At 43.1% G+C, this 13792-nt stretch overlaps 1 protein-coding gene across 2 annotated transcripts in view; it reads right to left on the minus strand.

The window, feature by feature from the left end:
* Nucleotides 1-13792, minus strand: part of ACBD5 (acyl-CoA binding domain containing 5) — a 29300-nt gene that overhangs the window by 9557 nt on the left and 5951 nt on the right. The window contains exons 5-8 of one of the 2 annotated variants that reach the window (XM_018567494.1): nt 9333-9447; nt 9186-9218; nt 4357-4524; nt 2968-3177 (exon numbers count right to left, since the gene is read on the minus strand). In XM_018567494.1, the coding sequence (XP_018422996.1) occupies nt 2968-3177; nt 4357-4524; nt 9186-9218; nt 9333-9447 (526 nt within the window). The remainder of the gene's footprint in view (nt 1-2967; nt 3178-4356; nt 4525-9185; nt 9219-9332; nt 9448-13792) is intronic. The other variant, XM_018567495.1, reaches the window with a different exon arrangement.

The raw sequence follows: 13792 nt of genomic DNA on the forward strand, positions 1-13792 counted from the left end.
AGGCAGTACAAGAATAAAAATATAAACTCTATGGATAGCGTTTGTACATGTACCAAGACACAATAGGTTCCATAAACAGAATAAGCAGTGGAAATATAGGAAGCGATCGCACATCACAGTCTGCCTCGTGTGGTCCCAGGTCTACAGTACACATCATTCATTGCGCCCGTACATCAGTGGAGATTTTCAAGTTTTATAAACACACAAAGAGTAAACAGAAGATCTAACGAGTAGTGTTAGTAGTAAAACATGAGAAAGCAGCCAAGGAAGAAGAGTGGAAGGAGGAAGAAGAAAAAGGTCATAGACAAGTATGTCAAAGAAAAGGAATATAGAGAAAAGAAGCTCATCGCCCCCCGGGGACAGCGGAGCCCAGCAGCTGACACGGCACTAAAGGAGCGTTGTGTAATCCGGGGAGTCTACAAATTGGTCCCAGTAGAACCATGTATGTGAGAATGACCCAGTCGTGTCCCTCAGCGCAGCCGTAAGGTTCTCCATGTCCCTGATCTCTGGCCAACCATTGAGCAACTGTAGGAGGCGCTGATTGCTTCCATATACTGGGGACACAGGCACGTGCTGCGCTACGCAAATGTCTCAGTAGCGATTTCCCATATCTCCTCCCGGACATTGGAGTCAGATTCAGGAGGACCGCCGCAGGGTCATCGGCGAGTTAAATGTTTTAACGGGTTGCTCTTATTACAGAACACAGTACCTAGGCCCTAAACCTAAAAAAATTAAGAGCTGTCTGCTGATTTTTTTATGGTTTGTCCACCCATGAAAGGCTGTACCAGTGAAAGAGTGTCTAGGGATACTCTGCAGCTGGGAGACGTTACGCTGAGAATTGAGCAATAGGCTTAATGCAGATGCTGCCAGTAGAACCCCAATTAAGACCCGGGAGATTAAAGTATTATCTGTACAGCATTCCAGCCACCCCTCCTCCTCCCTCAACACTCCTGAGGCTTGTCTGGAACACACAGCACTCTGGGGTAAAGGGAGTCTGCGGTGTATGTTCAGTTAGTTCACATTATGTTTTCATTGTTACATGAGCGGGAAATTCATTCTGAACTTTCATGTATGTACTTGGTTCAAAATTCTCAAGACTGCATTTCCTAAACATGTAAGGTTTCCTTCTAGTGGCCCTCTCTATGTCATTGGGGTTTACCTCTGTGCGGAAGACAAAAAGCAAAAAAAGATGAGCCTAAAATGACCTGCCATTGCCTCCAGGCAACAGACTGATAGACTTGGACTAACAGAGAAACGTAAAGTAGAATCCCTTAGCAGCACAACATAGAACGCACATAATGAAGGAGTAAATAGGACTATCATGAGGTACACATACACGTCATGTACACATACATTTATAATCCATCAATGGAAAACATTTGGAGATTGAATGATGTTCTTTAGTGGCTAACCTAAAGCAGAACTCCAGCTAAAAAACACAATAGTAATAGCCTATTAAAAGAAAAAGGCAGCAATGCTTGGTTTGAATCTGGTACTGTGCCCTGTAGTCTTCTCTGCCACTAGACGTCACAAGTCTTCCGAGTTCAATGACAGCCAACATCATTAAACCAACCTTCTGTGATCCGAGGATGTCACAGACACCTGTGGGGGGCCCTATACTACTGTAATAAACAGTGCTCACACATCAAGTAAGCGACATTCAGTCCAAACGTAAGGACCGCTCACTACTGCCATCAGAGGAGAAGAGGAAGGACCCGTGTTATCATTAGATAGGCGACAAGACTGCTAGATCACCATTATACAAGCTTCTAGTTTTGTTTCATTAGCTGTGATGGGGCCTCAGGGAGGAAGAGGGGTGGGTGTTCTCATCAGTGTATAGTATAGTGTATATGTAAAAATGCAAGCTTTATATATAAATTGGGTTTGTTTTTTGGGCATGATAGAATTCTGGATCTGAACACCACATATGTGTACATAAAACAACAAATACAATACAATGAAATAGAATGGCTTTGAGTGGTAATGGGTGTTGTAGAATATATGAATCATTTGATCTTTCATTTGATATAACTTGATATGTTTTAGATATAAGCAGTCACGGCATACTTCACAACCATGAGTAAGCTGTGACCATGAAAATCTTTTGCTCCAAAGACCCGATCATATATCATCCTGCCTATCTGTGTATGTAAAGTAAACCTGTCCCTCTGCCCATTGTCCCATGGCCCTGATCACCAGCTGAAGCCCTTGGAAATACCTGGCATGTCCTGGTAAGGGGAAGCTTGTGATCTTTTATCCTTCCTTCCACTAAGCTATGCTCAGCCAATCACCAAGCCAGAGCACTGTCACATGGGGTGTGGGGAAGGTCCTCTGCCCTGTGTAAGCTCTGATATATTGGCCGACATAGAGCCTATACAGGGCTTTCTACTTGAGGCAAATGGGCAGAAGGAAATTATAAATGGGCAAGTATTAGCAGCATAGGTGGTCGCTACAAGCAGAACCTGTTACATTGACGTGCATGAATGACCTCAAGAGCATATGCAGGAGTTACGTTATGACAACCCAGCCAATTAAAGTGGCTGAAGACTCCTGAACCCAGGAGAAGATAGAGAAGAAATAGTAGCACCGCTGATAGAGTGGTACTTCCACATTATGAGAACAGTTCCTGGGGGACCTGAAAATTAATACCACTTTAAGACAACATTTTGCAGATTTCTCAACAGAGACAAGCAGGCAACTAGCAACTTCAGAAGGCAGCCTTCATTTTCGCCTCAGCAACGGTTTCCTTTAATACTCAAACGTGTGACGGAAGCGATTTTATGGCCCAACTGAATAGTCATCCAATCAATGCCCTAGGAATAAGTAACTCCAGGGATGTCTCCAGGAAAAGCTGATAGACTGAAGACTTATGAACACTGGATTATTCCACGCAATGGCTGTGTCCACTGTAAGTGTATCTATACAGCGGCTAAGATGGCAGACACACTTTTCAGGCTTGCCACTTACCTTTCTTTCCATCGACATCATTAGATCCTCCATCCTCTGTGTTGTGCTGCTTTCCAGTCACCTCCTCCTCCATCTTGTTAAGATCAGACTTGGTTGGCGAGTGATTGGGAATGTCTGGAATATAGTAACTGTGATTGATGAGTAAACCGTTGGCCACTGTCCCGCCTGGGCACGGCTCCGGGGCAGAATCCGGCATCCCAGTCTTCTCCTCTGTACCAAGAAAATGGGACAAGAGTCAGAAGGGAGGAAATGGCTCGGAAATGTTTGAAACATTATTTTTTGCTTACATTTGTCAGAGGCAGCAAACATAGAAGTGGAACTATAAACATTTTAAAATGCCCCACCAGGCAGGCTGTGTATGGCAGGAGATATTCTATGCCCCCTCTGCCATAAAGGAATCTTACCAGCATGGTCCCAACCTTCTTTGTAATGCACACTGGAGCTGTTCATGCGCAGCTCAATGTACATTCTCACATCTGCTAGAATGAATTAACTTAGGCCGAAGACCCCTGAACCAAGAAGATTGGTTGAATATGGTGAAGTCAGCAAGGGAGCTCACGCACATCACATTGCTGTAGGGGAGATAAATAGAAATCCGCTTTGATAGACAAATAAAAACGTATTGGTAAATCTACATGGATTTTAAGTAGCTCAAAATCACACTGCTAAATAGTGATCGGTTCTTTAACAGATGGAAGAAATGTCTGCCGATTGTGTAAAATGGGAACAGAAAGAGGGGAAATCTTCCAGTTGTGACACTTATTCCAGTAAACACTAAGAGAGAATCTCCCTCATTATGGAGAGATTTCCTCTCACTTCTTATTGTGTCATTAGGACAGGAAGGGAAATATCCCCAAAAGAAACACAAAAGCAGAAAAGGGGCCTTAACCACCTACCTTTTCCCAAACTGAAAAACAAAAAGTCTTGGCTTTAGATATATGGGAAGGATCAATGGAGCTGAGAAGGTGATGAAGACAATCTACATTTTTAATTATGGACATATTAGGTTTTAGTGGAATCTACTGTCAAGCAGTCAGCACCTTACCATGGGGGATAATTCATTGTTTCCCAGTGTTACCACTAAAGCTGGCCATACATTGGTCTATTCTTTTCCTTCAACCCGCAGGCTGAACCAAAAAAACAGAACAGATTCCTCCATCAATGCTTGCGAACGTTGATGGAGGAATCACCCACTGTGGCTGCTAGCACTGTTCCTTCGAAGATTTTCCAATCTGCTCCTCTTCTGATAAAGGGATGCCCACTGGAAGGTTGCCGGCAGCAGCACCCACTATGTACTTCCGCCAGTTCTTCATGAACCGGCCGAGATCCGCACAATGTATGGCCAGCTTTAGGGAGAAGCACATCTTTATTTTCTATAAATGTCACTACCTTGCTCGCTTTGTTCTGTTTCTCCTTCATCATCATCATCTTCCTCCTCCTCCTCCTCTTCCCGTCTCCCCGTATTTTCTTCCTCAGACTCCGCTCCACTGTCACTGCTCTCTGCCTTCCCATTCACAGCTTTACAGTTTGGGGTGGAGGTGAGAGCAGTGCTCAGCTCTGAAGGGGGACAAATACATAAAGTAAATCATCAGACCACCGCAGCGATAGCATGCACATCACACTCTTGATTTAAGCAGTGCTTACAACGAATGGTTGGTATTACTTTAGAGAGAGACAATTAAAGTATGAAATCCCTGGACAATGAAGAGAAAAGAATGCCAAGCTCTGTATACACAGATAACCTATATACATTGAGGTTACTCTATACTGCTACATTGTAGGTCAGCAGGCCCATGGCAACCAATCAGCTTCTCTCTTTTACTTTCAAATCTTAAGTGAGCAAACTGAAGAGAGAAGCTCATTGGCCACCAATCAGCTTCTTTCTTTCATTCTCAAAGCTTAACTGCAGACTTAAGCGAAAAGCTAATTGGTTGCCATGCACATCCACTCCAGATTCTGCCTCCACCAGTTTTGATAAATTCCCCCAATGTGACTTTAAAGTGTCTGGAAATGAAAAAGTAAAGATTCGCTATGTTATAGGGAACATTTAAAATTTTAATTGAGTCTAAGCAGTACCCTGGCCAATGTGTGTTTTGTCTGGGATTCCTTCTGAAAAATAGAAGTGCACTTCCTAGTATGCGAGCTTGTCTGGGCACTCCTGTGCTGTGGCCTCATAGCTGTATATCTGCAGTGTAAGATCTAAGGCACTGCTGCCTCTGACTGCTAGGCTCAGGAGATTTGAAGTGAGATTTGGTGATGTCAGTACTGTGCTGCTCATTGTTCTCCATGCTGAAGGCTCTGACATGAGGAAGCAAAGCCCTGCCTCTACCAAGATGGCCGCTTCCACACAAAGCAGGATAAGGCGTGATAAGTCAGTAGTGTGAAAACGTCAGGGGCAGAGAGACCACAGACAACATGGGTGATAAGTCATTTGCCCCGTTTTTTCCTTTTTTTGAGCACAGCTTCCCCAATTCAGTACTTCAAGTGGAACTCTAAGCAACATCTCAATACAATGCTTTTACCTTTCAGAAGAGGTGTAAGAATTTGCAGACTGTAAGATCTGGTCAACCAATTTTGTGCGTCATGCACCTTCCATACTGCATAGCCAGTCAGGCGACATCCCTACTTCCCGATTCATCCCCTCCACTGCCCATTAGGAAGCGAAGCAGGAAAACTCAACCAGGAAGTAGTAGGAGTTCTTCCTGGCTGTGCAGCATGCAGCAAAGGTGTGTGAATACAAGGTTGGGCAACCAAAATGAGCAATCCTTTAAAACAGTAAATATATATATGTATTTTAATATAATGTTTAAGTCACCCCCCACTCCAGGTTTCCCCCTGAAGGGTTTCATTGACTGTACATAGACTGTATTAAATATCTGGCTGACCATCTGGTTAGGTGAAGTTCCCCCTTGTGCACTCCTAAATGGCTGCTGGTGTGGGAAGCCCCACTTCTGGTCCACGGGCCATTTGGCTGGCTGGATAAAGTTTGGCATCTGAGGTGAGTTGATCTGGCTTCTGTCTGTGGTTCGCCGTTCGGTAGTGGAACGCACATTATGCATTCTACATGCGGCCCAGCTCAGTTACTTCCGGGTCTGCGCTGGAACGCAAGGAGGAAGCCGATAGATATATATTTAAATATTATTGCAGCTTACCAGTCCTCTGATGTTGTGGCGGCATTTGTTTACCTTCTTCAGTCCTTTCCCGTTATTTTTATCTGGTGCTCCTGCACATAAATAATTTCCTGTCCCCTGTGCTTATACTCAGTTCTCCTCGGTATCAATGGGGGCAGCCATGGTTGTCACACAGGCTGGACTGTAAAAATGTCCGCCTTTGCTCATCTCCATTACACTGTTGGAGACTAGTAGTTTACACAAGATATACATTTTCTTGCTTTCTTTTCAGTTTGCGGGTGACAAACACAAGGCATTTCTGGCAAAGTTCAACAGGTATTTTTTGTACTTGCTGAAATTGAATGCAGCTCCCTCATTAAATTGAGTGAAGCTCCCTCATCTAGGGACTGGTAAGCTGCATTATATGACATTTTTGTTTTTGACTTTAGATATACTCTAAATGTAAAGGCATTTAGCACTGTGGGGTTATAGCTTAGATCAAAATACTATAATGGAAAACTACACCTGGGAAAACTATATGAAATCAAACTCAGAACCCACTAAGGATCCCAAGCTCTAAAGGAAATACCAACCATTGCGGATTGCAAGTACACCCTTCTTTCCGTACTGTATCTGCACTTGTTAATTAACATAACAAATGTTCTTTGCTTTATGTAGGTTGTAGGTAGTATGGAGCTCATTTTAAAAAGCAAAATATGTAAAGTAGGGTGTCCTGAAGTACCTATGCACATACTGACTTTCTCACACTTTGAAGTAACACATTTAGGAGGTGCTGTGATATCTGTGCTCATCTAAATTGTCCAGATGCAGGAAAGTTTGCAAATAAGCTCACTGACACTAACAAGGCAGCAACAAGGAATGAAAATATTCACAAATAAAAGGGCGCCAAAGCAAAAAAGGTGAGAGTCCAAAAATGCCTTTAATTGTTCACAATTCAATCAAACAAAAAAACAGCCAACAGAGTTCCGGGGCAACAACACTCCCCCTTCATCAAGGCTTAGAATGAGTCAAGGATTTCAGGAGCTTCTTTGGGGCTTTTTTGTCGCGCGTTTCCATTGGGATACAGCCAAGTAGCCCTCGGAAACGCGAGTTTGTCGCTTTTTTTTACCGCGAATCGCGGTAAAAAACGCATGTCACGAAACACGCGACAAACGCGCATATTTGATACGCCTAGGTGCGAACCCAGCCTTAGGGCTGGAAAAGGCAGCTGCTTTGGGGCACTACAGCAACGCCTGGATGAAATATATGAAGCTGTGAGCAGGTACGCAGGTACGCTGCACCCCTTATATTCATCTCAAGGCTTATTTTTCAGTTTGGATGGACTGTATGCTACAGCAAACTGATAATCAGTATAAAAGTGCTGCGAGCACAGAGAACAAACTGGACTATCTAGTTTTCCAACATCCTCCCTCAATGCAGTGTGATTAAACCTTCACCCCCTGAGCTCTGTGCTTTCCAACTGATTGCAACACATTTGTTGTCATCAATTTATCTACTGATAGAGACATGGGGGGGGGACAGAGCATGGAATTTTCTCCAGCTTATCCTCCCCTACTGGCTGCATACACGGTTAAAGTGACACTAAACTCAGGAGTGAAATCATGCAAATACATTCAAGTACCTTAACTATTAACCAAAACCTTATTTGTGTAGCACTCGGCTGTAGATCTTCAAATCATCTCTGAATTGGCGCTGACACTGTCCTTCCTTCTGGAGGGTGGCTACTTTTGATCCCCAAGGTCTGTGTGTGTGTTGTAAAGTAGTCACAGCTCCAAGCTCACTCCTGTGATGGATTATAAACTAAACATGAGATAGTAGTCCATCACAGGAGCGAGCTTGGAGCGGTGGCTACTTTACAACACACACATAGGGACCATGAGGAACAAAAGTAGTCACTCTCCAGAAGGAAGGACAGTGTCAGCACCAATTCAGAGATGATTTGAGGATCTACAGCCGAGTGATGCACAAATAAGATACGTTTTGGTTAATACTTAAGGTACTTGAATGTATTTTTAAGATTGAATTAAAATTAATTATTTCCTTTTAACACTTTAAAAAAGACCTTTAATAATAATAATAATAATAAATGTAAAAAATGCTGTGCAAACTACGGGACCCTACAGTAACCAAATCAATTCATTTTACACAGATGAGACTATGCCAAATCTGGAATCTGATTAGTTGCTCTGGGGCTATACCTAATTTCTACTTACATCCTATAAACTGCACCCACAAGTGATTTTTTTCAGTTTTGCATGGCTTCATAGATACATTTTTTAAGTCGCATGGTTAGGCCAACCTTTTTTTTTTTTAGTCATTTTTTAAAGTTGATCGCACCCAGGCTTCTTAGGGACAGTTCAGACTATAGAGTTGTGCTAAAGGCACGGTGTAAAATACAATGCACTGCAAGCTAGATAGGCTTGTGCATTGCATTGCCATTCATTCTAAATGATACCCCAACGCACCTCCCGGTGGATGCTGTGGTGCCGTGCTGTGAAAAAACAAATGATGCATGTACTATTTATTTTTTCCCCCCACAGCACTACAACATACACTATTGTGGTACAGTGCAATGTATGGAAACACATTGCACACCTGGCAGGAGAAGCATTGAGGTACCATTCAGAAAAAATGGCAACAACACACCTAGAGTGCAATGCATTGTTCTGTGCAATAGTGCGCATTAAGTGTATGGTTACTGTGCCTTTAGCATAACACTATGGTGAGAATTGGCCATTACAGCAAAAATATCTTTATCAGAATCCCTAGTTCCTTCCAACTGAGGAAGTCATTAAAAAGTCTAATTATGGTGCCCGCTTCCCATTTAGTTCTCTATAATGCAAACTAAGTATCATGGGAGTTCAGCTACAAGAGAGCAGCACCTTCATTATGTAGCTATGGGCTGTAGACAAAAAAACTATTAAAGTCTTTGGGAGAAACATGAAACAGGCAAGTGATACAATTCAGCAGACAGTGTCCAAAATAGAAATATCAGTTTTGGGTTTGGTTTGCCTTCAAAACGAGCACCCTAGCCTGTAAGGATGCAAAATAGTAAATAAACAGATCAAAATGTCATATCCTTCCTACCTTCTAAAGACTTAGCAACTTTATCCAGTCGTACTAGCATGTAGGAGAAAGAGCAGAGAGACAGAAGTTGATTTGGAGAAAAAAAAGGGACAGGGAGATAAGAAGATATGAACTATATTCTACAGTACAAGCAGGAGTGAGGCCAACCTGACGTTACACCAGATCCTCGCCCATGTTTTTTGTCTTCCACTATTTCATAAAACGGACCTATGACTTGAAGTAATTCTTCCACTTTCTCCGTCATTGGCATGCTCTCAAGAATCTAGTGTCCAAAAGGCAAGAGGTAAACACATGGTATATTGATTGGCTTTCGGTTCACTCTAGAACTTAAACCTCTAGATCAACAAGATGCTCCATGTGTGCTATAACCAGATGTCCCAGGTCATCATTTAACAAATGTCAAAGACAACACTTAAAGTGACACTAAACTCAGGAGTTAAATACATTCATGTACCTTAACTATTAACAAAAATGTTGTTTATGTGTGTATCACTCGGCTGTGGATCCTCAAATCATCTCTGAATTGGTGCTGACACTGTCCTTCCTTCTGGAGGGGGCTACTTTTGTTCCCCATGGTCCCCGTGTGTGTTGTGAAGTAGACACCGCTCCAAGCTCACTCCTGCAATGGACTACAATCTCAATACAAATTGGGAATCTAAACGTGAGATTGTAGTCCATCACGGGAGTGAGCTTGGAGTGGTGTCTACTTCACAACACACACGGGGACCATGGGGAACAAAAGTAGCCCCCTCCAGAAGGAAGGACAGTGTCAGCACCAATTCAGAGATGATTTGAGGATCTACAGCCGAGTGATACACAAATAAGATATATTTTTGTTAATAGTTAAGCTACTTGAATGCATTTGTAAAATTTAATGCTGCAATTTAGTGTCACTTTAAATATTTGTCCAGCAACAAGACTCATTTCCAACTCTTTTAATGATTTCGAAATAGTATGAACTGTAAGTGCAATACACAAAGCGAACAAAAGAAAATGTTAGCGAGAATCTTTGGACGGTTTGGCTGACAAAACAATCCAATGGGATGGGTATTTCTAAAACTGCCTCTACACCATACATATCTAAAAGGAAAGGACCTTAAAAGATTAGGACATTTAAAAAGGAGAACTATGGGGTCAGTGTTTTTCCCCATAGTTCTCCTTAGGGTAACGGGAGGACACAAACTAGCGTCCTCCCGTTACCCTAAGCTCAGTATACCGCGACAGCTCGCGGTATACTGAGATGCCGCAGCCGGAGCGGATCCCGACTTAGATGACGGGATCCGCCCAGCTGCGTGAGTGACAGCTGGCTCTGCCTATCTAGAGGCAGAGCCAGCTGTACCTGCCCCCTCCCCCGTCCGTTCCGCCAGTCAGCGCTGGCAGATCGGAGCGGGGAGAGGGGAATCCAGCCCCTCCCCCTGTCACGGCAGAGAGCAGTGACAGGATCGAGAGGCGAGCGAACCTGGTATGTGTACGCTCACCTCCCGATCTACTGAGCCGACCTGTGACAGTCTCATTGTCACAGGTCGGCTAGAACTATGGAGGTGAGTGAAAAGCACTCGCCTCATAGTTCTCCTTTAACTCCTGATCCAAAGTCCTCAATGTAGAAACATGAAGAGGGTCCACAACTTATACCCGCTCCCATGCAACTGGCTAAGACTTTAGTTTACAAACACAAATGTAGAGCTTCGAATTGGCTAAAGAAGGAAATTATCCTTTCAATGTCCCAGGCCAAAGCCATGTAAAGTACCTATGTGCTGCCTCTCTAAAGCTGCTTCCAGGTAATAGATGGCAACTAGATGTTCAAGCATAAAACTTACCTCCAGTCTATTTCATTTGGTGCAGAGACATGTCCCTTTGTACTGCCCAAGTGTTTATGTATAGATGCTAATGCAGTAGACCCACAGCCATAGTGCAGGTCTTCTTTGAGGATAATACCAGCCAATAACACCAAGCCAGGAAAACCTAGCCAATTACTTTTCTCACTTCCAAAAATCCAAGATTTTGAAGTTTACAGATAACATTTCCCAAGAAGGCACTGGTGATGGATCCCAGGATGCATTTGTGAGGCCAGGACTACATCACCAGTGCCTCACCCAACCAGGAAGTGGAAAAACAGCAATCATAAGTAAATGCAAATGATGCTTGTTTAATGAATGTTAGATTATGAGTTATCAGCATGTGGAGCTGTATGCGGATAGGATTTTAAGTGAAAGGAAGTAAAGGTCCCCCTTTTTTTTTTTTTGTTTATTATATTTTTATTATTTTGTTTCCATAAAAGTACATTTAGACAAACATTCATAAACATTAGTTTCAAATTATCTCTTATTTTTAATAATTATTTATAGCTCTAATTGAGATAACTACAACTTTCACCCACTTCCAATATCCATCACTAGTCATCCATCATATTTTACTTCCTCTATCACTCTCTTCTCACATTCCAACTCCCATTCTTATGGTTTCTAAGGGGGGAGGGGGGGAGTGGGAAAGAGGGGAAAGGGAGTGTACCCATCCCTTATATAAAAGGTCCCCCTTTAAGACAGACAGACAGACAGACAGACAGACAGACAGACAGACACTCTCCTTGGCAGGGGAAGGCAGATTTATAGGAGACCAATTTCAGAGGGAGCACAGAAGAAGTTTTCCTGGCTAATAAAGATATTATGGGACACCCTGTGGTGTCTGCTCCATTGTAGGGCTTTTAATGGTATCTGAAAAACTGCAAAATTCTGTAAGAGGTACAATAACAAATCAATAGAGAAATCAGACCTGATAAAGATAGCAAACCATAATAATATGCAACCGGGCATTTTATATTCCACCATGTATGGAAAAAAAAAAAAAATGAAAAAACACAAATCTGACTGGTTGCCATGGACAACAACTCCAAACTGTCCATGAACTGCGTTGTTTTTTTTTAAAGCTGAAGTCCAGAATAAGCATATATTATCTAAATACAAGAGGCAAGTATATTTATACTTGGACCTTGGTGTGCTTTGTGTATTTCTTCCAGATCTGTGCAGTAAACAAGTGTGAAAGTTGGAGCTTCCTGTAATAAGACCAGTCACGGCTGCTCTTTCTCCTTGTGTAGGGTGACTGGTCTTGTGCCCGCCCCCTCCTGTAAATGTCTGCAGGCAGCCTGTAGTGGTTGCTGTATGTCTGCGAGCTGTATGTGTGCGAGCTGTATGTGTGCCATGTGTGCGAGCTGTATATGTGCGATCATCATCAACCTTTCTGCTGCTAATTCTCATGTGAAATTGTATGCAACATCCTGGAGGATTATTGAGGTGTGAATGGCTTTCACTGTAATTGGAAAGAACCATGAACAATCTACTTCGTTGTAATAAAATCCCAGCACAGTGCTTATTATGTTCCTCTAGAGGATTATGACCCAGATCACCGGTTCATAGTAAGTGAGCTGCTCTGTATAGACATTCTGAAATTCTTCAGAGCCCAATACATCCTCTACACCCAGGGTATCATCTCTACAATGACTTAGAACTTGTGACAGATCACACAGCAGGCCTTGTATATTAAAGCTGAACGGCAGGCGGAAAGCTGAACACACCTATGAAATACATAATGTATATGGGAGTCATTTTAACTGGCAAAGGAATGTATGCCACATGGCATGTATGTGTTCATCCAGTTCTGAGATTACCCAGCTCTGCCAGTTAGCACAGCACTGTCTGGCAGGGTAGGATATCTGATGTGTCTCTGCTGCAGTTCAGTAATATTTACAGGTCTTGCCCTTTCCCTTTCCCCAGCCTGTGACTGGACAGTAAAAGGAGCAGAGATGAGCTCACACTGATGAGCTCATCTTTCTGTCACTCTGCTCTGTCCTCCTAACAGTATATCGATTGGCTCTTTTTGCTGCTTTTCCTTTTTTCAACCTGAGCTCTGCTGTACAGGGTCAAAATGTTGGTTATCTAAGATGGAAATCCTATTGTTCTAGAACTACTGTATAAGAGAGGGGTATGCAGCCTCGGACCTACAGCCGTTGTGGAACAACAAGTCCCATGAGGCACTGCAAAACCCAGATAGGCCACAAACAGGACACCCAGAGCCAGAGGCATGGCAGGATTAGAAGCTCAAACCACTTCTTCAACTGGCTCCTGTGGAACAGAATAAAACGAAAAAATATACTCCCTTCTCTTCTCATACTACAAGTATGCAAGTACCGCAACTAGGAAGGTTTAGCCACCTTGCCAGCTAAGTGGTCTATGGAAACAGGTGGAAGTCCTTTGATGGCCTTCTCCACAGCATATGCATATGAATAGCACACCCATGTAGATCAGCAAGATAAAGGGGACCTGTAAGAATGGAAATATGGGACCTGCCGCTGCTGACGCCATCGTGGTCAGGATTACTGCCCTGGAGTCTGCAGAACTCTGGGCACAAATTTTATTAACTCTTCCAGTGGGGCTACCCCTGCACTGCAAGGGTTAGCTTCTCGTAAGCTGAGGAATGTACCATCGCTGAAGAGGAGGAGACAAGTGGAAGGGAGCGCTGTCACAGCCGGCCAGCTTCAAGAATCAAACAAATATTATATATATAATTTTTTGAGCAGTTAACCCTTGCAGTGTGGGGCTAACCCCCCCCCCCCC

This window comes from Nanorana parkeri, unplaced genomic scaffold, assembly GCF_000935625.1.
Source record: "Nanorana parkeri isolate BGI_ZX_2015 unplaced genomic scaffold, ASM93562v1 scaffold1055, whole genome shotgun sequence".
Classification (NCBI taxonomy): Eukaryota; Metazoa; Chordata; class Amphibia; order Anura; family Dicroglossidae; genus Nanorana; species Nanorana parkeri.